Source organism: Galeopterus variegatus, unplaced genomic scaffold, assembly GCF_000696425.1.
Source record: "Galeopterus variegatus unplaced genomic scaffold, G_variegatus-3.0.2 Scaffold335, whole genome shotgun sequence".
Lineage (NCBI taxonomy): Eukaryota > Metazoa > Chordata > Mammalia > Dermoptera > Cynocephalidae > Galeopterus > Galeopterus variegatus.
Window position 1 is genome coordinate 140,414 of NW_007726446.1, and position 20,231 is coordinate 160,644.

Here is a 20,231-nt window from a genome sequence, read left to right on the forward strand (position 1 = left end):
GGACACGGAAAAAAAAAAAAAAAAAAAAAAAAAAAAAAAAAGAAAGCAGGGCTTTGATCACTCTATGGGAATTGAATTGTGTTCCCTCAAAATTCATACATTGAGGTTCTAATCCTTATTTGGAAATAGGACTGTATTATCCTGTTTCTGTTGCTTATAAAAAATACTTGGAATTGGGTAATTTATAAAGAAAACAAAATTTATTGCTTACAATTTCCAAGGCTGGGAAGTCCAAAGTCCAGGGAACAAATTTGGTGAAGGCCTTGGATGGCGACAGTGACCCAGGGGTCTCACATGGCAGGAAATGGCAAAGTAGAGAGAGGGAGAGCCTAACCTCCTCATTCACTCTCTTTTTAAAGCCTGCAGAACCACATCTATGACCACCATTATTAATCCTTTCACTACTGCACGGTCCCACAATCTAACCACCTCTTGAAGGCCCCACCTTTCAATTACCATAATAGAATTTCTCACCCTCAACAGTTACAGTGGGGATTAAGTTTCAGAAGACATTCAACCCAAGACAAGGATGATTGCAGATATAATTACTTAAGACAAGGCTATACTGGAGTAGAGTTGATCCCTAATCCAATATGACTGATGTCTTTATAAAAAGGGGAAATTTCGACACAGACATACAGAGAGAATGTCATATGAAGACTGGAGTTATGCTATCTCAAGCCAATGAACTACCAAAAGCTAGGAGAGAGCCAAACAGATCCTTCCCAAGAGCTTTCAGAGGGAGCACAGCCACACCGACATCTTGATCTTGGACTTCTACCCTCCAGACTGTGAGACAACAAATGTCTGTTTATGTCACTCTGTAATGATTTACAGCAGTCCTAGGAAGTTATTACACTCCATGACTGGGTGGTTATAGGGCCTAAAGTAGTTTGATCTTCCTAGCCTCTGTTTCCTAAGCTGTGGATGAGGATAGCAGTGTTCTCTTATCTACCAGTGAGGATAACATGTGCCTTCCAACTCTGCAGAGCATCATTACAATGTCAAGTATTAGTATCATATCCTAAAGGCATAGTGTATTTCCTTTCTTTCCTCCCTTCCTTCCTTCTTTCCTTCTTCTTTCCCTCTCTTTTCTTTTCTCTCTCCTTTTGCTTACCTATTTATCAAATGTTAAGGACTTACGTTAAATTTGTTCTCCCAAACCTACTGCATAATAGAAAAGTGGAGAATTTCTGTAATTGTCAATGATTTTCTCACCTTTGTAGAGGACTTTAAGAACTAAATACATGCTCTGCATTAAGATTTCTTGGCCACATGTACCTTTACAAGAGGAACAAATTATCATAGAAAGAGAGGGCATATCGGTGTCATCTTGCATCCCAACACTGATGAACTGATCACCTTCTTGGAATGCTGAATTGGGAAGGACTCTGAGGATGCATCGAGGATAGAGCATTGTGATCTTTTAGTGCTACTTCCTACAGGTCTGAACTTGGGTAATTGTAGCTCAGATCTTTGTGGACCTACAGTTCACATTTCTTTTAAATCATGACCAAGTTCTCTATTATGTGGAAATATTTGTTCATGGCAAAACTCATTTAGCTAACAAAAGCAAACTAACTTACATTCTCCTAAATCAGGGGGAGCCTAAAGAATAACTGAGAGCTAAGATAAAGGTGGTTGAATAAACTTGGAGTTGTCGGTGTGATGAGTACAGGTAATAATATCTACAGTAAATTATGTAAAGCTCACTGTCCGATGTTGCACATATGACTTGGTGAAACGTGCTTCACTTGCCTGGTTTCGGTGAATGCTCCCTGCTCTGTATCAGGCAGGTTACTCCTCATACAGGAAGTGGAGCCTCTTAGAAGTTAAGAGACTGGAGTTAGGCCTCACAGCTAGAAACTGACAGAGCTAGGGTTCAAGCCCGGGTCTGTGTCATTTTCCAATACTTGTTCTGACATTCATGATGCTGGATTGTGTCTGCACATGTGTGTGTTTAATTGAGCGAAAAGTACATAACATAGTATTAACCACTTTAAAGTGAACCATTAAGTGACATTTAGTATATTCACAATATTGTGCAGCCACCACTTCTATCTAGTTCCAGAATGTTTTCATCACCCCACAAGGAAACCCCATACCCATTAAGCAGTTACTTCCCATTTCCTTCTGCCCTCCAGCCTCTGACAACCAGCAGTCTGCTTTCTGTCTCTATGGATTTACCTGTTCTGGATATTCATGTGAATGGAATCATGCAAGAGGTGACCTTTTGTGTTTAGCTCCTTTTACTTAGTGTAATGTTGTTGAGGATTATTCATGGTGCAGCATGCATTAATACTTTATTAGTTTTTGTGGCTGAACAATATTGTGTGTATGTATTTGAGGCAGAATTCCAGCAGTCACCCTATGCACCCTCCTCTACCTGGAGATATAAAGAGAAACCAAATTTGGCTACTCAGATACCTCCTTCATTTCCTCCTTTCATTCCCCACATGGTGCCATGAGTGACCAGTTTACTAAAATACCAGGTGCTCTTCCTCCTCCTCCCCCTATATCCATAAAAGCAAGGCATGTTTGGACATTGTCTTCTTCCCCCTGAGGTCTGGGGCCAAAGCTCCCAGAGGCTCTAGAAGTAAAAACACAGGCTATAGCCTAGTATACATGGTTTCCCTAATCCACTCCCAATTTGGGGTGGTAATTTTGTAATCTGGTTTCTTCTGGGTGCCCAGAACATTCCATTTTACATGTCTCTGGTGCTTCTCAGTAATAACTCAGATCTGTGCTCCAACCAGAGCAATAGTTCCCATAATTTTGTCCCTGGATCTACAACTACCTTCGTTGCAAACCATCCTGCACAAAATAGTCAGCATGATTTTTCTAAATCCCTAAATTGATCAAGTCATGCCCCTACTCATGATAATTCTGTGGCTCCCCAGTGCTTGTAGGGTACACTAAAACTCTTTAATACACAAGGTCATAAAGGATCTGGCCTCTCTATGTCTATGCAATATAATTCTCTCCTGCATACTCCCTGCACATTCTAGAAAAATTGAACGTGTGGTGCTTCCTCTGACTGCCCCAGGAAGACTCAGAGATCCTTACCCTCATGCTTTCACATCAGCATGGTGCCTTTTACAGACTTTATAACAAGGAGGGGAGAGGAGAGAAGTTCAAACTATTCTGAAATTATTTGTTTGCACATCTGTCTCCCCACTCAAGTTGAGTTCCTTGAGAACAGAGCATGTGTCTTTTCTGCTTTGTATCCCCAGGAACTGTCACAGTTCCTGGCACATGGCAGGAGCTCAATAAATATGAGTTTCTATTGAAGAACTAGGAATTCTAGAGAGGAAGTGGTACTCTCAAAATTGTACACAGCGTATGATGGACCTTGTTAGAAACTAGATGTTGGAATTTATAATCTTTGGACAGTCTCTCCTAACCATAAACATAATATTAAGGAAGAGAATAAGTGGTGGAAAGAGTGGTTAAATGCACCACTAACCCCCAACATGCACACTTTTCCCCAGAGCAGAAATAAAGTTTTAACTGTCAGGAATATGGTAGGGTTCTTAAAAATGAATGATGATAGCTACATGTTTAGCTGTGGATTCTTTTTTAGTTGCTTTGAATATATGAAAATGATGTCAAAACAAATCCTTCCTTGCAATCTCAGTGGTTATTATTTCCAAAAACCTCTTCCCATTCCTCTCCAGTCCCCTTCCATTATTTCCCACCACCACCACCACCACCTCCAACACCTGGTTCAGAATTCCACAGAAAGGTTGAAGAGAAGCCTCTTCTGAACTCAGGATTAAGAGAGCTAGCTAGGTTCTATGGTGAGAGGTATGGGTCTAGTTTCATTCTCCTGCATATGGATATCCAGTTTCCCAGCACCATTTGCTAAAGAGGTGTTCTCTTCCCCAGTGCATAGGCTTGGTGCCTTTGTCAAAGATCAGATGGCTGTAGGTGTGTGGGTTGATTTCTGGATCTGTATTCTATTCCATTGATCAATCTGTCTGTTTTTATGCCAGTACCATGCTGTTTTGGTTATTATAGCTTTGTAGTATAGTTTAAAGCCAAGTAGTGTTATGCCTCCAGCTTTATTTTTTATTTATTTATTTTTTTGCTCAGAATTGCTTTGGCTATGCATGGTCTTTTGTTATTCCATATAAATGTCTGGATAGTTTTTTCCATTTCTGAGAAAAATGTCATTGGAATTTTGATGGGGATTACATTGAATTTGTAGACCACTTTGGGTAGTATGGACATTTTCACAATGTTGACTCTTCCAATCCAAGAGCATGGGATATATTTCCATCTTCTTGTGTCCTCTTTAATTTCTCTCAGCAGTGGTTTGTAGTTCTCATTATGGAGATTTTTCACATCCTTGGTTAACTCTATTCCTAAGTATTTTATTTTTTTGGTGGCTATTGTAAATGGGCAAGCTTTCTTGATTTCTCTCTCTGCATGTTCACTATTGAAGAATATAAATGCTACTAAAATCAACTCAAAATGGATTAAAGAATTAAATATACACCCTGAAACAATAAAACTTCTTAAAGAAAACATAGGAGAAACACTTCAGGAAGTAGGACTCGGCACAGACTTCATGAATATGACCCTAAAAGCATGGGCAACCAAAGGAAAATTAAACAAATGGGATTACATCAAACTAAAAGCTTCTGCACAACAAAAGAAACAATTAACAGAATTAAAAGACAACAACAAAGTGGGAGAAAATATTTGCAAAATACACATCTGACAAAGGATTAATATCCAGAATATACAAGGAACTGAAACAACTTTATGGCAAAAAAAAAAAAACACAAGTAACCCAATTAAAAAATGGGCAAAAGAGCTAAATAGGCATTTCTCAAAGGAAGATATACGAATGGCCAACAGATACATGATAAAATGCTCAACATCACTCACCATTTTGGAAATGCAAATCAAAACCGCACTGAGATATCATCTCACCCCACTTAGGATGGCTAAAATCCAAAAGACTGTGAATGATAAATGCTGGTGAAGTTGCAGAGAAAAAGAAACTCTCATACATTGTTGGTGGGACTGCAAAATGGTGCAGCCTCTAGGGAAAATGGTATGAAGATTCCTCAAACAGTTGCAGATAGATCTACCATATGACCCAGCTATCCCACTGCTGGGAATATACCCAGAGGAATGGAAATCATCAAGTTGAAGGTATACCGGTTCCCCAATGTTCATTGCAGCACTCTTTACAATAGCTAAGAGTTGGAACCAGCCCAAATGTCCATCATCAGATGAGTGGATACAGAAAATGTGGTATATCTACACGATGGAATACTACTCAGCTATAAAAAAGAATGAAATACTGCCATTTACAACAACATGGATGGACCTAGGGAGAATTATATTAAGTGAAATGAGTCAGGCACAGAAAGAGAAATATCACATGTTCTTACTTATTTGTGGGAGCTATAATGAATAAATAAATACACAAATAACCTGGGGGGAGAGGGAAGAAGTCTCAATAATTACACTTCCTTGAAGTTGTTACAACAAGAGAACAGAAAGGAAATTGTTGGGAGGGAGGGGGGAGAGGGTGGGGAGAGGGAGGAGGGAGGGAAGTTTCGGTAATGGGCCACAATAATCAACCACATTGTATATTGACAAAATAAAATTAAATTAAAAATAAATAAATAAATAAAAAATTTTAAAAAGAGAGAGCTGGGTTCTCATGGCACATGATGTTTCAGGACCATGGTCAGTGACCCAACGTTCTACAGAGATGGTAATTTCCTTCTAGTAAACGGTAAACCTAGCCACACCAAGGCTGCCTTAGGGGAATTATGCAGGGGTGTTGGGTGAAAATCAAAGTACGCAGAAGTTTGAGTCCTATGACCTAAAGTTTGCTTCCTCGATATAAAAGAGACGAGGAGCACATCTCACAGGTGTTAAGCTTGGTCATATACATTAACAACTTAATACATTAATCACACCAATAGATTTACTAAAGAAAAATAAAGGATCGTAGTAAGCAAAGAAATTATAAGATGAACTTGAATTTGAAAGATTTTTGCCTTTAGATGTTTCTATGCAAGAGATTTTCTGTCAAGGTGGCTCTTTAAGTTTATACTTTTCCAAACACATATATTGACAGGATGCATATAAAAAGAAAAGGCCATAAAGATACTGGGAAGGAAGGAAGGAAGGAAAGAATCTAAACGGCGTGATGGATCAGAATGGAACAAAAGCACAAAGTGCTCAGCTGGGCTAAAGTCACAGGTCTGCTGGTATCAGGAGCAGTGATGGCAGGAAGTTTGACTCCTGTGGACAGAAGAGCTCAGAGGGCTCCAAGATAGACAGGTCCAGAGTTGGACTCCTGCTCAAAGCCAGTGTCTGGAGTGTTTCTCTAGGCTAATAAAAAGAGGCTGGGAAAAACAATGGGACAGGGGAGGGGTCCTATGATTCTGTGCTCTAACTCTAGCAGTTTCTTCCTTGCTGTTCTCCAACACCTGGGGTGATGCTGACCATTACTTGGAACTATGGCTTTTGGCCACCATCTGGCTGACGGTGGTAGAAGGATATATATGCAGCCAGATCTGCTGCTGCCACAGTGATGGGCTCTTTCACATACCTAAGAAAACTGTGGGACAAGAGCACAAAATGTCATTTTAAAGGCAGGCTCTGGACTAGAGAGCCGAGCAGACACAATCATAAAATTAGTAGAGTAAGAGGGTGCAACAGAAGAAGTGAGAGTCAAAGGGAGAACAAAATTGTCCTCCTTCTGAAAGTGAGCCTGACAACTGAAATTTCAAAACACATGAATAAGTCCAAGACTAAGAAGGACAACCCACCAAAACAACAAAAGAAACATAAATTCATTTGAAATGAAGCTACTTTAATGGAAGAATCTGAAGGTATAAAATAAGTAACTAACTGCAAGATGAAAAACAATTTGGGATAATATGTAAAACTAACCCTAAATAATCATAAAATTAGGGGAGGGGCAGTGTTCAACGTGTGGTTTAGGCATTTGTAGATTTTTGTGCTCAGAAAAAGGATAGAAGTACTAAAAAATTTATAGTTAAGCAAATATGTTAAAAACCAAAGAAAAACAATGTCTAGTTTCTAAACCAACAGAAGGAAAAAGCATCTATAGAAAATTTTATCAAGCCAACAGAAGTCAGGAAATGAGGGAAAAAAACGTTAAGGGAAAAGGGTGGTAGAAGAAATTTCTACCCAAATGACAGTGCTTTTGAATTATCATCAGGCAATCAGTTTTCTCCAAGATTTCCAGTACACAAGCAGTGGTGTGCTGGTAAATGTTTAACAACTTGCTGCACAGGAGATGGAGTGGGACTGATTCGTAGTATTTACTGATTTCCGTGGTGTAAATATTCCCACCATGGCCAATTTCAAGCTACCAATGTGACATCAATCAGTTTACAAAATTCCTGAAAATGTAACAATAATATCTAGGGAGCTTGTGTGTGCTGGCCTCAGCATACCACTGTTTATTTGTTTGGAATAGATAGGATTTCCTCCATGGTCTTCATATTGCATATTACTTTTGACAATAAAATAAAAGTTAAAGTAGATTCAACAACAGTGAGATACCACTACACAATTGTTAGAATGACCCAAATCTGGAACACGGACAATACTGGCAGCTGTGGAACAACAGAAATTATTCTTTGCTGGTGGGAACACAAAATGGTACAGTCACCTTGGGATACTGTTTGGCAGTTTCTTCCAAAATTAAACATACCCTTACCATAGTCTGCCAATCATCCCCCTTGGTATTTACCCAGAGGAATTGAAAACTTATGTCCACACAAAAATTTGTACATGGATGTTTATATCAGCCTTATTTATAATTGCCAAAACTTGGAAGATGTCGTTGTAGGTGAATGTAGTAAACGGTGGTATATCCAGACAGTGGAATATTATTCAGTATTAAAAAGAAGTGAGCTACCAAGCCATGGAAAGACATGGAGGGATCTTAAATGCATATTGACAAGTGAAAGAAGCCAATCTGAAAATGCTAACTACTGTGTGATTCCAACTATATGACACCCTGGAAAAGGCAACATCATGGAAACAGTGAAAAGATCAGTGATTGTCAGGAACTGGGGATGGGAGAAAAGATGAACAGGCAGAGCATAGAAGATTTTTTAGAGCAATGAAAATACTCTATATGATACTAGAATGATGCATGTCATCATAAATTTGCCAAACCCATAGAATATACAGCACCAAGAGTGACCCCTAAGGCAAACTCAACTTTAGGTAGTTATGGTGTGTCAGTGTAGGTGCATCAATTATAATAAACATACTACTCTGTGGGAGATGTTGGGGGAGGCTGTGCATGTGTGGGGACTGGGGTGATAAGGGAAATCTCTGTGCCTTCCTCTTAATTTTGCTGTGAACCTAAAATTGCTCTAAAAAATAAAGTCTTTAATAAAATAAAATGAATTCTCTGTATGTTACTTCTTTAACTGGAACTGTAAAGGAATTTATTGGGAAAACAGAAGTTGGTGGCATTCTGGTATTAGAGTAGTTATCATATGGTTATGGAAGGCTAGTAATTTATGATTCTTGCTAGCAAAGCCAGATCAATACAGAGATAAATGTCTTCCACCCAATAGAATTTATATTATCTACATGATAATTGACCAGTGTGTCATACGTTCACTCATCTCATTATCTGATGTAACTAGCAGTTAGGCTAATATGTATATGATTCGTTAATGCACACTAGCGTGAAACCCATAACCCATCTCACCTGTTACCTGTCCTTGGCGACACGGTATATAGTTGTCTACCTCCAGTAATAGGATCTCACAGAAAAAATCAAACAGCCTTGTTTAATGCTAGGTATCTCTTGTGGAATTGGAAGAGACCCGAGAAATGCCTGAGCTAGCCTTACTCACTCCCTTCAATTCACTTGTCTTCCCTTTCTCCCAGTTGTAGATTCTGCCTTCTTTTTATCCCCCTAGAGCACAAGTGGTTTGTCCTAGAGCAGAGGTGGGTGAGTAAATGATCCTAAAAGAGCCTTTCACGTCACTGATTTGCTGCTGTGAGTATATTTTGTGACACAGTCATTCCATATCACCTATCTATGCATATCATGTCACTGAGTTAGTGGCTTAAATCTCAGGACACACCACAGTACCTGGGCAGGGAAGTAGCATGTCCCCTGGAGAGAGAGAATGGGGAAAATGAGAAAGGAAAACGGAAAGCTAACCATTTAAAAACCTATGCATAGGGTTAGTTCCCTAACAGTGGGAGTAAAAACTATTCTAAAGTGTCCCTCCCCCCACACACCACCACAAAAAAAAAAAAAACCTTCTTTCTCGAACCCCTGGGAACATTTGTTGCCTGCAGTGTCTGTGCTCTGCTTTGCAAGGGTTAATCAGATGGCCCATTATTTAGCAAATTAAAGGCTTGGCTGCCTGAGAGCTCCTTTCAGAAAGGATTAGGGTCTCTGATGAGGCTTTGATGTAATAGATGGAGCTGTTGTGCTCCATCACGTTAATGGAGGAGTTTTAAGGACTCCCCAGACTCTCTTTGGCAGTCAGTGTCTTTATTCATTCTCTTGCCTAAAAAAGAAAAATATTTTACCTTACAAAAATTTAGTGCTTGAACAAGGCACTGGATTGACATCCCCAGGGAATGAAGTGTTCTTTTCTTGGTCTAAAAGCACACAGAAGCAGGACTTCCTGGCTTCCGTGGATAGCCACTTCCTTTGGAAGAACCATCTCTCCAAAGATCAACAGCAGCAATAATTTGAACTTCATAGTTCATTGTCCTTTGAAGCTTTTTTGCTCAGAAGTTGGGCAGGAGGGATGGCAGGTGACAGGATGGTGGTGGTTTGTGTCCTCAGGAACATGAACAAAGAGAGTCAATAGCTGTGCAAAATCCTGATTTGCATAGAACATTTACAACTACGTATTATCTGAAAAGATTTTTTCCAGGCTTTTCAGTAGTGGTTAGGTTTTTATGAAAAAAAATTTTCCCCAATTTGATGTTCACACTATCAGTAATATTCATATAATTGGCAATCAGCCAGAGAAGTGTTTAGTCAAAGTCTTTACCAAAAGAACGTACGTTAAGGGAAGGACACGTAATGTGAGTAGACACCGTGCCAGCAAGACTATTGCAGGTCTAGGCCACTGTCTTGCCTCTTAATCTAATCTCCCACCCCCACAACATACCATGGCCTGAAATTTTAGTTGGGACCATTATTGTCATTTAGGAGGTGAATTTGACATTCTGTTGTTTCCACACCCACTCGTGTGATGCTCCAATCCTCTTCCCACCCTCCCCCAACTCACACCATTGGGGTTAAGTTGCTCCCTCCTTTGAGTTGCTTTCAATTCATGGGCTAAACGTTTTCAGCAATCTTCTTTCCAGTTCTTTGCAATGAACAGCAAATGGTAGTTTGGTGTCTGCCTTTCCTTTACTTGATTGATGCCAGCGTCTGGGCACTACATTCAACATGTTAGGAATCAAGGGACCTCACCCTAGAAAAATTCACCAAGTTGCTTGTAGATTTAGCCCTGGATTAAGATCAGAGAGTTCTGTGCCTCTTTGTATCGACCACACAGGGAAACATTTTTACTAAATGGTTCTTTGATATAAAGCACCAGTTGGGATTGAAGAGTGGTATGAGAAACAGCCTGATGAAACTCATGACCATATTTACTGGAGGGTAATAATATTCATTATGTTACATGGAGTCATTTCTAAGAAAACTCAGGAAAGCTGTATCTTTAGTCTTATTACCAATCATCATCAACATCATCAGCATCACATCATAGTTCTCCAAGTAGTTGGTCTATTTTTATGTCATGGATTTTAAAAAAATATGGAACAGACTACATTTTCTTTTTCACATTGTCAGGAGAAAGTCCAGAACCAAATTTGTGGCCACCTCTAACAAAGAAATTTACTTGGTATTCTGATTCCTATTTTTCTTCCCTAATTTCTCCATTGCTTCATTTTTCTCTTCTGCTTGTAATGATTGTTATCTTGCCTTATTGCATATACCTCTATTTGTTTAAACACATGTTGTTGTGAAGTCCCTTAAATTCTTTCTGGGACAAGATGAAGTTTTAAAAATCAATTGCATATGCTGCTGCTGGGAATATAAAATGATGCAGTCACTATGGAAAACTGTCTGGTAGTTCCTTAAAAAGGTAAATGTAAAGTTACTATATCACCCGGCCATTCCACTCCTAGGTGAAATTAAAATGTGTCCACGTAAACTTATACAGAAATGTTCATAGCAGCATTAATTCATAATAGCTTAAAGGTGAAAACAACCCAAATGTCTATCAACTGATAAATGGATAAACAAAATGTGGTATATCCATAAAATGGAACGTTATTTAGCAGTAAAACAGAATGAAATATTAATATACGCTAGGACATGGATAAACCTTGAAAACTAAATGAAAGAAGCCAGTCACCAAAGACCACACATATTATATGAAATGTCCAGATTAGGCAAATCCTTAGAGACAGAAAGTAGATTAGTAGTTGCCTGGGGCTCAGGAGATCGAGGGGGAATGGAGAGCAACAGCTAATGGATAGAGGGTTTCTTTATGGGGCAATGAAAATATTCTAAAATTGATTGTGGTAATGGTTGCACAACTGTGTGAATACACTAAAATCTTTAAACTGTACATTTTAAATGGGTGAACTGTATGGTATGTGAATTATATCTCATTAAAACTGTTATAAAAATCATTTACAGTTATTAGTCAATTGTAAATTTAGGTAGTAGTTTTTGCTGGTTTTCTTACACTTTTATTTTTACTTAGTGCCAGATATGCACATCATAACTAAACCCACTCATTTAGAAGAAATCAGAGGAATATGCAGACTTGTTTAGGATTGTGAGCCTCCAAGGATAGGGATAGCCTTCTCCATAGGATGCAAATTCCCTCTATGTTATTTATTTAGTACATTTGATCCACTAGAATAAGTCAGTGGCTATTCAGGAGCAAATTCTAAGCCCTTGTGCATAAATGCCGTCAATTCCATTTTCACCGTCCCTTGTCTTTGCAAACCCTATCTCTTCTGCCCTTGCGAACTTATTCTACCTGGTAGTGAAAATAAATGAGCAAAAGTGGTTGAAGAAGTAAGAAAATAACTAAGAGATGTAGCATCATTGCAGGCAAGGAGAGAGGATGAATATTTCAAGAAGGTGGGCAGGTCAACAGAGGCCACAAATGACAGCTTGAACAGAGAGGTAGAGAACAATGAGAGCTAAGAAGAGACCCAGCACTGGGAATGTGAGGGCCTTTGGGGTCCTTTGAGAGAGGTTTCAGTTGGGTAGTGAAGGTAAAAGACTTTTACGTCCACAATGATTTTAGCCACAGGCCCATCTATTAAGTTGAAGTTTGCCTAAGACTCCTCTGGTGGCCCCTTTTCCTTTCTCTCCACGCTCTTGACTTGTCTTCAAGTTCCACAGCTGCCACCCTCGTCTTTCCCTTCCCACTTTCTTAATTCAGAGCATGTGCTTCCTACATGGACTGCCTTCCTCCCTCCCTCTAATCCACTCTCCAATGTGGTGCCAGTTTTCTTTCCAAAGCACAGATCTGGTTGTGTTATCTCCCTGCTCAAAAACCCCAGCTCAGTATGGCTAAGAAAGAAAGCCCAAGCTCACTTCTAGATTCTGAGAAGACGTTCCCAGTCAGATTCTCGCCCCCATCTCTATTACAACTGTGTTTTTCTATTCTACTCTGTTCCCCGTATGAGCCTGGCATTCCACACAAATGGGCTTCCCCAAGGGACTGCTGTACCCTCCACTTGGAACGCCTCTCCCCTGAACTTGCTGTCAATGTCCCTCCTGTCCTTTAAGACTCAAGTATCATCTCTCATGTGAAACACTTGTCCTCCTACCTACAATTGCTTACTTTGTCTGAGCTATTGTAGTGGTTATACTTTTTAGCCTTGAATTATTATTATGTATGCCCGTGTCTATTCTGCTACTTGCTTCTAATTTCCCTGAAAGCAAATGTCTCAGTCCAGGAATCTGTTCCCCCAAGCACTTGGTGTAGTGCCATTCACAGTAAATAAATTCTAAGTTTTTGAATGAATCAGTGAATTCAGTCTTACCTGGTTCTCTAAATATTTCATGTGTGTAAGTTTGGTATTACGCTGGAAGACGATAACTTTCTTATGGATGAATATAATACCTTTTATTTGTTTTGCACTCTCGTATCTCCCCCGTGCAGTCCTGGGGTGGTGCTCAGCATGCAATGGTTATGCATTGTGGAACTGATTGTTCATTTTCTCATAGGGGATGGCTGGGCATCTTGACTGAAATTTTCCATGGTACCTTAGGGTCCAGGGTGTGTACACTTCAAAGCAGGCTTGTAGTTGCAGGTGGTCTGTAGAAGATTGGCAAGACTGGCATTACAGATGTTATCTTAAGACATAAGGTATTTAGTTAAGGGACAAACATCCTGACCTTTAAGTCAAATTTTAGCCTGAGGAAGTATATGTTTAACTAACTTTATTCTTATCTGTTTCTTAACCATACTTTATTACTATTCCAAGGAATCCAGCCCATCCTGCTTGTTCAAGCAGTTGTTCTTTTGCTATTTCCCCTTCCCCCAGCAGAGATCTGTTCTCATGGGGGTCAGGGGAACAATTAGGAAATCAGGAGTCTGTCCCCCAGTTTCACCATATCCTTCTTGGATTCACCTGAGCTTACTCTGGACGTTCGGTGCTAACAGCTTTGTCTAAAGGCTGGGCTAACTTCCTTATCTTTCCAACACTGCATCTGGGTCTCCTGGCCTTGGGATCTCAGGCAGGATGGTAGCTGCCCTGTTGTCCTGTAGCTTTACAGTCCCTCTCTCTGATTTTGCCACATAGAATCTGCTGCCATTACCCACTTTGAAGGAAGATGGAGCTTCCTGTTATAAAACCCTCCATTCCTACCTTCTCAGGGCTTTTTTCCTTTTAGCAAATACTGACTGGTCCTCTCTGATTGATAACTGTAGACCTGCCTTGCTGGGTAATGTGCTCCTGGTTCTCACTTACCTGTTTCAGGTGAGGACCTCACTTCCCCACCCCGGGTGTGAAGTTAGCATGCAATTTCAGTTCTCACCAGTAAGACTGTAAAACATCACCAAATGTGATGCTTGTAAACGTCAGGAAAACTGAAATGCAGTTGAACATTCCACCAAACGGGGAGGTGCTGTTTCACTAAAATAACGTAGGCATTGTCAAGTTTCTCAATGTCACGTTTGCCTTCTTTTGAGGCATTAGTCATTTTGGGAAAATGCCTGTGTTGATCATAGTCTTGTCTTCCAGAATGGAAATTTTCTTCCAAGATAGAGCACCATGGGCTCTGATATTTAATGTATAATTAATGCATCCTCTGGAGAATTTTCTCCCCCGTTGGCGAGGCCTCTTTGTCAGTCAGGCTTCTGTGTGACGATGATAGGAGCCGCAGGGCAGTGCAGTAAATCACGGGGCAGGGAAATGTTTGCTCAGATAAAAAATGTTTAGATATCCTCTACCAACAGGAACATTTAATAATCTAAGGAGCAAGCCTACAAGAAAATAGCAGAAAGTATAAAAGACAGAATATTTATGAAGAGAAGAGACAGACATTCTGAATTTTGATGTAGGTTTGCCCTGATGTGTGGAGTAGGATTGTTCACTCACATGCTTTTCTCACCAAGCTCACCGGTATTTTTAGTTTTTGCCACTTCAGTGGCTGTATATCAAGCATATTTTATTCATCGGTAAACACCAGTTTATGACTTTTGATAAATAGCTCCCCCTTGCAGGCATCTGGTTTTTTGGTTATGAAGTGGCAATTACAGCAACAGAGTGACTCTGTCTCGACAGCATAATTGTCTGGGAGCAGAGAGTGCAGAGGTGCCACAGGCTCCAGAGCCTGGCCATGCTTCTTGTTAAGAAATGTCTCCATTTTTGCCTGTTTTTGGCAGAAGACAGGCTGGGAGATTGCTGTAAATGGCTTCAACGACTTGTGTTTAATGTGGTGACACTAATGAATTCTGAGGATTAATCTTCAGCCAAGAAAGCATGATGGAAGATACTAGAATTTCAAATTAGGTAATGGATTGATTTCCTTCAAGGCTGAAATTTGCTTCCTTTTTCTTTTGGTGGATTTTCCTATCATATCCAAACCACCCACCTTGTAAATCCAGGGTCTCATGGTGTAAATAAATTATTTACTCTGTTGTTTTGCTTCTTAACACAGACAAACCACATCTAAATCCAAATTTAAAAAAGAAACATAAGATTAAAAATTCAAGCATGAAAGAAAGAATTATAATTTGTGGAGGGGAAAGTACTTTCCCTACACATAGTCCTTGTTTAATTTCTTTTTTCCACAGTAAAAGACTCTGGAAAGCACTGAGGTTGGGATTGCACTTGGCAGTTTGAGGTGCTGTCTTCTGCAGAAACAATAGTCCACAGTTGTCTCAGATACAGCGATAATTAGGGGCCCCGGCGAGTCTCCCCTCAGTCTGCTGAGAGGAGTGCTCTGCCACCCATTCCAGAAACATAGTATTAACTGCTTACAATGGAGCTTGCAAGGATGTCCTTTGTGGGCCCATTGATACAAAAACACGTCTGTAGCCAAGTAAGTTTGGAAACATGAACTTAAACGAAATTAAGCTATTTTCTTTACCCCAGTACTTGTAAGAACCTTGAATATGCTCGTGTGCATTATGAAACTCCAAACTTACTTGGTTTATAGAAGCACCAATGTTTCCGAAACTTCTCTGACCAGGAAACTAGCTTCTTTTTTTGATGGAATGCTTTATGGGTCTAGTGCTTCACCCAACTCACTTCACATTGGCTGGCCCCCATTTCCCGTAAGAGCTCAACATTTTATGTATCCTTTTGTAAAAACTGCCCAGTTCCTGGCTGGAAGAAGATATTCTGCATCTGGAATTTGCAATTTATGGTTTAATAAGCAATCCCGAAATGAATAAGTATATTAGAGCCTGCTTAGCTTTACATATTTGTTCTCCAAATCAGGCTAGAGGATTCTATCTTGCTTTAATAAAGGACATGGAAGCTGTCAGGAGCTCTAAGGACCCCACAGTCAATTCTATCTTCATCCACTGAATCCCTGCCTGCAAGGAGAGTAAGATGGAGTGACAAGCTGACATATTTAAATAGTAAGAGGGTTGGACGCTAAATTGCTAGTCTTAACCAATAATGATTATATCCTAGTCAAAGTTGGTAGAGTGACTAAAGCCAATAATTGTTCATAAGTGTTCTAAAGAGGCTGCTTAGGAGGTGAGGGTGACTGTTCTGGTGGCCTCCGGAGTGCTGGCCACCCAGCTTGCCCCATCCTTCTTCTTGAGTTGCCGATCCAGTTCTCCAGCCTTGAGATGCCTCCCACCTCTTCTCCCATCTAGTTCAATTTAGTTTCAAAACTTCTCTCAAGACTGGGCTCAATTCTTACCAGATCTGGGAAGTCTTCTCTGAGGAGAGTTCCTTCTCCCCCACCCCTCCCAGCGTGTTATAGCTGTGGCCTCTGTACAAGTTGGAGCAGAACAGGAAGGGTTCTCCTGTGGGCATTGGGGGATTGGCCTCATCACTACCAGGACTTGACCTCAGTTTCCTCAGCTCTTAAAGAAAGAGTTAAAATAGAAAACCTTGGTCCCTGTGACTCTGAAACCCTGTGCTTTTGTGTTACTACTTCTTAGTCTAAATATATAACTGGCTTTTGCTGTTTCCTATCTTTCTTTTGTCCTTCTGTCTTTCCAATTAAATTTGTAGATCCTTGAGAAAAAGGGTCATAGTTTACTATGAATTAATTTATTTTGGCTAATTCTGGTGCTGTGTAATAAATGTTTGCTGAGTAAATGAAATTATGCTAGTACCTTGATATCTAGTAAAACGTGACTTTCAGCCATGTGTGCTCCTAAGGGAGAACTTTCTTCTCTTTATCAGTAAAATAATAATATCATTTCAGACAGGTTCTTTGTTCCCCAGGAGAAAAAAACTATACAGGAATGTTTTATAATAAGGATATATCCTCAAGGTCTTTATGCCTTTCCCCTAAAAATCCTCCAAAGCAGTTGGATGTCACAACTCTGCTTAGCATTCTTCCCATATACGCTCTGTTCCAGTTTTGCTAATCCTGTGTTATGACATTCAACCCACGCCAGACTTACGGAGAGAACAGACAAGTCCTCTTGATCATTGCTTCCAGAGAGAAGAATGCCCAGCACCTTCATTTTTTGGAGACAAAAATCTGTTCAAGAGACAACAGATTCACTTGTTAGTTTCTTTCTCATCTCATTCTCTCACTTCATTATTCACTCATTTCCTCTTATTCCCTCTGTGATCTAGAGAGAGACCCTCTCTGACATACCAAATGATCTTGCAAGCTTGTTGGAAGCCTTGCTTCTCCAGTGGTTGCTAAGATTGTGAAACAAGATATACCACCTTTAATTGCATCTCTAGACTTCAGTAGAGACCTATTTTCATAAGGCTGGATGGAGTATGGATATTCCGGTCTCTCTCAAATCCAATTCAAGGAGTTTTACTGACTGAAGTATCCAAAGGGCCTTGTTTTCAGGCTTCACCTGGAACACTGTTACCAGGCACCTATCCCCAAGGAGAAAAACAGAAGCAGCTCCAGCCCACTCTCCCCTTCACGTGCTATGAATATTTTATTTATTGCCACATGACCCACCTTCAGTCACAGCCCCCAGGTTTCCTCATTTGAAGTCTGGCACTAGTCAGCAGATGGTTGAGTGTGGCCCTGGTCCTCCTGCTCTTTTTTCAGTGAGTACCTACTGGTAGTCAGATAAAGCTTCAACAACTAATGCAGGAAGAAAGCAAAAAAGGGGGGGGGGAGTGTTATGTGGGGATGCAAGAGATCTCTTTCCCCATATTTGGGGAAAAACTTCAGTATGAGTATGAGTGCTTGGTGATGAGAAATAGGCATGACATGACCTGCCCAAGATCACTGAGCAGGCAAAGCTGTGGGATCCAGCAGTTCCTGGACTCCCATCCAACCCATTCCCTCTGAGGTCCCAGGAGGTGTGCAAAACCACCAAGTTTGTCTTCAGTAGGAACTCTCAGAGGACACCAGGACTGTTTTTATTTTAGGAGTCTTCATACACCATCCCTCAAGCCAGGAGGATTGGGCCGTACACCTGCGTCACTGACCATGTCACTACCTCTTGGCTTCCTTCTTTTTTCAGGAAACACAGTTATTAGAATTTATTTTCCTTTAATAATTACATATACAAATAAACATACATGGAATCAAGAGAATACTGCTGATGTAAAGACATAAATTCTTTTTAAAGCATGTGCACTGATTTTTTATTTTTGATGAAAAAATAATAGATTATACAAAAGGCCCTGAACCTACAAAAGTCAAATGATTGATTTCTTCCCATGGCAAAGCCGAGGTGGTATTTTTGGTACTGCAGGCAGCAGAAGGAAGATACTCTAGGTCCTTGTTGGCTTTTGAGCTGAAAGGTCCAGTTCCAAAAAATGGGGAATCTCCTAAATCAGTTCTAAAATGGACTTACTGGGAAATTTTTAGGAGGTGAGGGATATGAAAGTGTTTTGAAGTGAAACTGTAAAGGCTAAAAGCTTTTTTATAAATCTGACGGCTGAGGTTGTTTTAGGAACTCTGCTTAAACGTTTTGAAGAAAATGTTCAAGGAAAGGCTGAACTTTTTACCATGTGTCAGTGCATTTCATTATTTAAAGTATGTTGTGGTTTGGATGTTGCTGGCATGCTGCTACTGGGAAAACTAGATGTTTATTTCCTGGAGTGGGCAGAATGGCATCCGGTATTTATCTTAAGCCTTCAATGTGGGCCAAAGACTGATAGATTAAAAGGGTGGAGGTTAAAATTTCTTCCTCTCACCAAGGGCAGCTATCAGAACAGAAATGCAATGGTAATTGGAGGGGTGTTCTTCAGATTCAATTTCACTGGAAATTTCTTTGTATCAAAAGCATCTTTAATAACATAGACCATACAGCAAAATGTACTAAATCATTGTTTTCTTTGAAAAGGGCATTGAAACAGAAACTGTCTACACTGGTGCGGTTTTAACTAGTTAACCACAGAGAAGTTTAAATGCAACCCGATTTTTATCATTTTGAATGGACTTTTTGTTCCCTGTTTGCATCATTCCATCCCAATTACATTGTAGTCGCTTACTGTTCTGAGGTTTTTCTTCTTCAGAAGAAGACATTAGAAATCAAGCTCCTGAACTTTCTCCGTGAATTTTTTTTTTATGATTCATTTCTTTCCTTGAAAACTCCGAAATGCATTTTCCCCACCACCAAATAAAGGACATTTGAAATATTAGGATTTAATTGAGGTGATGGTATTTAATTCTATATGTTTCTAAAATAAAGTATGTAGACTAATCAACTTGACTCCACTGAAAACATTTTTCTGTAATGAAAATTCAGGTAGAAAATTATCTGACCAATCTAGTTTTTCAGTGTTTTGAGTACTTGAAATTAAATTGATGGTAAGAATTGATTATGTTTTTAATATTTACTTAAAACAAATTAAAATAGATTTTTGGTGTTTTAATTAAGTTGCCTAATAGAGAAATATTTTTTCTATTTCCTGGTACATGTTAATAAAGAAAGAGCCATGTAAGGTTGTGATCAGGTTTTGTAAGTGCGTTTTCTTGCCTCCTTTCTCCAGTATTCCCAGGGGAACAGTGTCTAAGATTGCACTTTGGATCATTTATTGATTTTTTGGGAACAGGTGTCTTATTAAGGATTTTGAAAAGCGGCCTTCCGTCACGCATCTCCTTGACCACCCGTTTATTAAAGGAGCCCACGGAAAGGTTTTATTTTTGCAAAAACAGTTGGCTAAGATCCTGCAAGACCACAAGCATCTCAACCCTGTCACTAAAACCAGGTATAGTACTGGGTGTCTTTCTGCTTTTTTCCTCTGGTTAGTTATAAAAATGACATGTCATGTGTTTTGATTTGCCCAGAGTTATTACTGGCAATTATCACATCCCTGCATTTTTGAGTTTTATTTACATGGTATTAAGTACTCCAAGCCCAGTGGCTGAGAGCAGGAGAGCTTCAGAAACGAACTGCCCATTTGTGCTCTTGTGGCTAATTTCTCTCAGATGGCTGAAATCTCACTCTGTCCCCATGTTTGCTTGGCTCTAGTTAAAAATCAACAAATATATATTTATATTTAGTATTAATGTGGATTTTTTTTAACCAATAAAGGTAACTGTATGAAAGCAGCCATGGCTGAGATTGTGTGGA

At 39.7% G+C, this 20,231-nt stretch overlaps 1 protein-coding gene across 2 annotated transcripts in view; it reads left to right on the forward strand.

Moving 5' to 3' along the window:
* Positions 1–20,231, forward strand: part of MYO3B (myosin IIIB) — a 393,995-nt gene that overhangs the window by 129,271 nt on the left and 244,493 nt on the right. For both annotated transcript variants that reach the window (XM_008567646.1, XM_008567647.1), the window contains exon 8: positions 19,711–19,866. In XM_008567646.1, the coding sequence (XP_008565868.1) occupies positions 19,711–19,866 (156 nt within the window). The remainder of the gene's footprint in view (positions 1–19,710; positions 19,867–20,231) is intronic.